Source organism: Perognathus longimembris, chromosome 9 (genome assembly GCF_023159225.1).
Source record: "Perognathus longimembris pacificus isolate PPM17 chromosome 9, ASM2315922v1, whole genome shotgun sequence".
In the NCBI taxonomy this organism is placed as follows: Eukaryota; Metazoa; Chordata; class Mammalia; order Rodentia; family Heteromyidae; genus Perognathus; species Perognathus longimembris.
In genome coordinates this window covers 6,499,094-6,504,889 of record NC_063169.1, presented here as the reverse complement: position 1 = coordinate 6,504,889, position 5,796 = coordinate 6,499,094, and the positions used below count along the sequence as shown (strand labels likewise).

The 5,796-nt window shown below is 51.9% G+C and overlaps 1 protein-coding gene across 1 annotated transcript; it reads right to left on the bottom strand.

Annotated features, from left to right (window-relative positions):
• Positions 1-1,767: 1,767 nt before the first annotated feature.
• On the bottom strand, positions 1,768-5,044 carry Htr1b (5-hydroxytryptamine receptor 1B). Its single transcript, XM_048354581.1, has 2 exons — positions 3,797-5,044; positions 1,768-2,192 (listed from the first exon to the last, which is right to left on the bottom strand). The coding sequence occupies exon 1, from the start codon at positions 5,042-5,044 to the stop codon at positions 3,860-3,862; it is 1,185 nt and encodes a 394-aa protein (XP_048210538.1). The 3' UTR covers positions 1,768-2,192; positions 3,797-3,859.
• Between the last annotated feature and the right edge of the window lie 752 nt (positions 5,045-5,796).

Sequence of the window (5,796 nt, the reverse complement as noted above, 5' to 3'; positions counted from 1 at the left end):
CCAGTGCCTAAGCTAGAGACAAAATACCCCATATCAAAGTGCTAGAAAACGCCTCTGCTGGAAGATTTTTTTGCAGAGCCCCAGAGCCCAATCTACTTCATTCCCTTGAAATTGTCTCCTCAGATATAAACGAACGCTACACGTCAGGGTGGGACCTATCAACCTGCCACTGTAGTGCGAAACAGGAGTCATTCTTTCATGAAGGCTAAAACTTCAAAACACAATCCCAGAATTCAGTAAACCAATCTTTCCATAACCATAGAACTACTACCTAATGTCTATAACCCTTGCTACTTGGGAGGTTGAATTGTGAGGATCAAGGTTCAAACCCAGCCTGGGTAGAAAAGTGCATGAAACTCTTGTCTCTACTTAACCAGCAAAAAGCCAGAAATGGAGTTCTTGCTCCAGTGGTACAGTGCCGCCCATGAGAGAAATAGCCAAAGAAGAGGGTGAGGCCCTGAGTTCAAGCCACAGTACCAACACAAAAACTAATATAAATAAACAAATCAAATGCTTTTTGGAACATAAAAAGGACTTTTATTTCATTGAGTTTCTCAATTTCATTTCCAATTATACATTTGCTGAAAGGTGGAATTTCAAAGGCAATTTTCAGACACAGCAACATCATCAAATACACATAATCAGATTTTACTGCTTTGAGTGAATTATGTTCCTTTCAGGGTTTTGAAGGAAGGAGGGAAGAAAGGAAGGAGGGAAGGGAGGAAGGAAGGAAGGAAGGAGGGAAGGAAGGAAAGAAGGGAGAGAGGGAGGAGGGAGGGAAGGGAGGGAGGGAGGGAAGAAAAGGAAACTAAGATAATAGAGAAGAAAATTGAAAAACAATTTTTTCTATAAGAAATTGGCTGAACTTATAAACATTCACTCATGGGAACAGTGCCCTTTTTTTCTTTTTTAAAGGAAACTCTAAAAATTCCTAAAAACACAAGACAATACCGGTATTTTAGATGAGTATACATTCATATATCTGCGTGAAATTTTGTGCAATTAAACAATATGGAAAATATTATTGGTTACCACAGCCAATGAGACTGTATTTTTTTTTTTCATTTCTATGTAAGTTAAACATTTCCACTTGCCATATTGTATTCTGCAACAACAAAAAAGCCAAGTGACTCATTTATGAAACAAACTGTGCTCCCAGCAATACAGTAACTGCAAAGGAGCTTAGCAATCTTAACTGTGCCTTCGGAGATGAGTACCACGCCTTGCCTAATCACGTGCAATGCTGGATGAGGATGCTAGATCTTTTATGACTACAAGAGTTTGCAAGCTTCTACTTGATACAATATGCCCCCAATTCAGACAATTCAGCCAAATTATCAAGCAATGATTACAGTGGATAATTTACAAAATGGCAAACAACCCATTTGACTAAACTGACTGTGTTTTGTTGACAGAAGGACTCCATCCTTGTAGATGTCCTACAAAGAAATCAGTAGTAAGTGGTTATTTGTTTCAATTACCCCTTCCCCCTAAGGCTCTTGGACGTTGACATAATTGCCTCTTAGGCCCTAAGAAAACAGCACACAGCTGCATAAACAGAAGACCAATGTATTAGTAACATAAAAACAAATACCATGCCCTAGGCACATTTCTCCATAGGAGAAATTTCTCTCTATTTCTCTCTCTCCCTCTCTCCCTCTCTCCCTCTCTCTCTCTCTCTCTCTCTCTCACACACACACACACACACACACACACACACATACACACACAGAGCAATGGAAGAATATTGGGAATCCAGCAGAAGTATAGGATTATCTAGAGCCTAAAATTGTATCTTACTCCAGTGACAAGTACAATTGTGATAGAAAAAAAAAAAAATTCCCTTTTTGTTCCCTACAGTACAGGTGAACTTTTGAAGAGTGTATTTTCAAGAATCGTTACTCCTAGAGTGAAGGCCTGCATTCGGGTGAGGCAGACAAGCAGTGTACTTCCTGTATTGTTGGATGGTCTGGAGGGGCGCTTCATGCAGGCATGAATCCAGTTTATAAAGACAAGCTGCTTCTGTAGGCAAAGGGCTGCCACTGCAGAAAGCTTTCTAGAAAGGGGTGGGATCTTCTTTGGCATCTTAGGTATTCCACATCTGTGCAGCTGGTCCTTCAGGCTACTTGTGCTGATTAAGAGAATGCATCTTCTCATCTTTCGGAGGTGATTGGACTCTCTTCTGGGGAGTCCTTGGAGTCAATTTGAAGTGACAAAATATGGTCAAAATTTGAAAAGGGAAGCACATTTGAATGGGTTCGAATCTCAGGTTCACGGAGGTGTCACTCGAGTGACAAATTTCCAAGGTGAAATGCCTTCCCAGTTTCCCAATTGTTCAGTAAGCCTGAGGTTTGGTTTTGTGTGTTACAAGGGAAGGAAAGCAGGCCCGCTTTCAGTGTCTGTGAGCTTTCCTAAATTCCCTGCCTATCATTTTCTAGGAATCACTGCTCCTAGCCAAACTTCAATGGGAAAGGGAAAGAAACTTTGTTCTCTTTTTCTGATACAATTTTTAGGGTTTTTGCTGCACTCTGAAAATTTCTGGACAAGCAAACTAGTTCTCTTGATTTCTTGATTATGTTCACACACCATGGAGTCACAGATGGGAAGGAGAGTGCAAATGACTATCAAAAATATCTCATGCATTTAAAGATTTCTTTTTTTTTTTTTACAAATCAAAATATACATCTTCCTCTGGCCTACAGTCTTTCCTTTTTTTCCTTTTTTTTGTATCATAACCAAGTCTATTTCATCAGTACCCTTACCTCTTAGTGACTTGATGCAAGAATAAAGATACTTTCCTTGTTAAAGTACAGTAAATAACCTAACAATCAGTTTGACCAATGGCATCAGTAAAACACATAGCAGCGATGTGGGCTGAATCACGCATCCCACCCTCCATTTGTGGGGATTTAAATGAGATACACGAAATTAGGAAGGGGGGGGAAAGCAATCTGCAGACTTTGGCACTAGCGCACATAACGTTTGGTTTGAGTTGTTAAGAGTTGTCATAGGATACTTGCTAAACCGAAATTTTACAAGAAAATTAGCAACGGGCAGAACACAGACAATGGTAAGTGTTGATTTTCGGTGTGACCCTCCCCATGGCCCTCCCCGCCCCCACCCCCATAGATTTTCAACCATAATAAAAATAGAGATCTCAGCGTCAGCATTTTGCTGTTAACTCTTCCGTGTCTCTCTGAGCCATCAAAGCCACACAGTCAGGGCGTGAAGCACCAAAATCCACAAGTTTCTCCAAGTGTAAATAGGCAGAAACTGAAGACGAAAGGATGCCAAAGTAACTGCTGGAAAATGAAGCTGGAACACAAAGCTGCCCCCCCCCCCAAAAAAAACAAACACCAGTCATTCAACATCTCAGCTCCAGAACTGCCAGGCTGTAGGTAGATGTCTCTCTCTCCGCCAGGCTTCAACCAACAACTACAAGGACCCCCCGGCTTCAAAGGGCGCCCTCCAACACACCCCAGCAGGTGGAGATCCGCTCCCCAGCCAGCATCAATTCGCAATAGTCACAGCCCTCTTTGTGATTGGCTGCCGCAGAGTCGGTGCTGAGCCCGGGCTGTGGAAGGGAGGTGGGGGAGGAGGGGAGCCTTCTGCTCAGCAGGGAAGCCCTGGTTGAGTTAAGAGCCATTCTCCTTCCAGAACACTCTCTCTCTCTCTCTCTTGTCTCTCAGGGTGGTCCTGGCTTCTCCGGCTCCACTGCCCTTTGCTCAGGAGGAGGGGAGAGAAGGAGAGAGAGCCTTGCTTGGACCCTGTAACAGCGAAAGAAGATTCCACCTACCTGTGGAAAGACCCAACTTGGTCCCCAAAGGTCGCCCTTGGCGACCCCGCTGCCATTGGCAAGTCAAGTCGCGCACTTGAAGTGTATGAGTTTATGGAAGGCCTGCTTGAAGTCTTCGTTGGACATGGTGTAGATGATGGGGTTGATGAGGGAGTTCAGATAGCCTAGCCAGTTGAAGAAGTCAAAGATGGCCATGTGGAACCAACAGGCGTCCTTGCAGATGGGCATGACCAGGGAGATGATGAAGAAGGGCAGCCAACACACGATAAACGCCCCCAAAATGACCCCCAGCGTCTTGGTGGCCTTGCGCTCCCGGGCCGCCATGAGTTTCTTCTTTTCCAGCAGGGCGTCGGAGATGCGCACCTTCACTTGGTTCACGTAGACGGGCGAGCCGGATTCGCTGGGCGCGTCGGGCGCCCGCGAGTTGGTGGAGGTCACGGAGGACGTGGAGCCCGGGGAGTCGGTGATGAGCTGGGCGCGGGTCAGCCGCTTGCCGGTCCTGCGGGGCGTCTGCTTGAGGATGCGCGAGCGGGCCTCCACGTAGATGCGGCCGTAGAGGGCGATGAGGAGCAGGGTGGGGAGGTAGAAGGCGCCCACGGTGGAGTAGACGGTGTAGAGGACGTGGTCGGTGTTCACCAGGCAGTCGCCCGCCTGGCCCTGGCGCCAGAAGAAGGGCGGCAGCGAGATGGAGATGGAGAAGCCCCAGACGAGCGCGATCATGAGCGCCGCCCTCCTGGGAGTCCTCTTGGCCGAGTACTCCACGGCGTCCGTGATGGCCCAGTAGCGGTCCAGGGCGATGACGCACAGGTGCATGATGGACGCCGTGCAACAGGTGATGTCCGACGACAGCCACAGATCGCACACCACCTGGCCCAGCGTCCAGCGGCCGCTCACCGTGTACAGCGTGCTGATGGGCATCACCAGCAGGGACACGAGCAGGTCGGTGACGGCCAGCGAGGCGATCAGGTAGTTGGCCGGGGTGTGCAGCTTCCGGGTGCGGGACACGGTGGCGATCACGAAGGCGTTGGACAGCGTGGTGGCCAGGGTGATGAGCGCCAGCAGCAGCACGAGCAGCACTTTCCAGGGCAGGGCGATGGAGTCCTGGTAGATGTACGTCCCGGCGGCGCTGCAGTTGGGCGAGGGGGTGGCAGACAGGTTGGCCGGGTGGGGGAGCCCGGCGTGGGGCCCCGCGGGCGGCGGCGGCGGTGGTGGCGGCGGAGGGGCGCACGGGGCTCCGGCTTCCTCCATGGCTCCCCGCGCCCCGGCTCCTCCGGAGAGCCGCGCTCCAGCCGGCCGCGCGCCCGAGACAGAGCCGAGGACGGGAGGAGCATGGAGACTCCGGGCTTCGGTGGGGCCGCCTTGAGGTCGCTGCCGTGGGCTCCCGGCTCGAGTCCTCCGCCCAGTTCCCAAGTGGAGGTCACGGGCGCGGCTGCCGAGCCCGCGGGGCGCGTCCTCCGCACTTCCCGCGCGCCCGCCGGGGCCTCGCGCCGGCGCCCCACGCCCCGTCCCGGATCGCTCGGGGGAGGGGTGGGGGGTGGGGGGGTGTTAGGAGATTGGCCCACCCCGCCCAGCCCCTGGGGGGGAGACGCAGCCGGTGCAGGAAGAAGAAGTATTGTTTGCAAAGGGGCTGGGAGAAGGGGGGGCGCGGGAGGAGGGGGGGGGATCAGGGGAGAGCTCTTACCCCACTAGCTGGGAGCCTCTCCTACCCCGGGCGCGCCGGGAGCCGTGGATTCCTCCCGCAGGACTTTCCCACTCGAGACCCGAGCTGGCGGCGCGGCGAGGAGTGCCCGCGCCGCATGCCCGCCCCGCCCCCCGCGCCCCCCGCCGGCCGGGGACACTTTCCTGCGCTGGGAGGGGGGGGGGTGCCCACACACTTGGTGTGGGGAGAAAGCGGGGAGCGCAGCCCAGACCGAGCCGGGAGAGAGAGGGGGGTCGGCCGGGAGGGGGGAGCGTGGGGGGGGGGGGGCCTGCGGCTGCCGCCTCCTCCGGGACGCACGGGC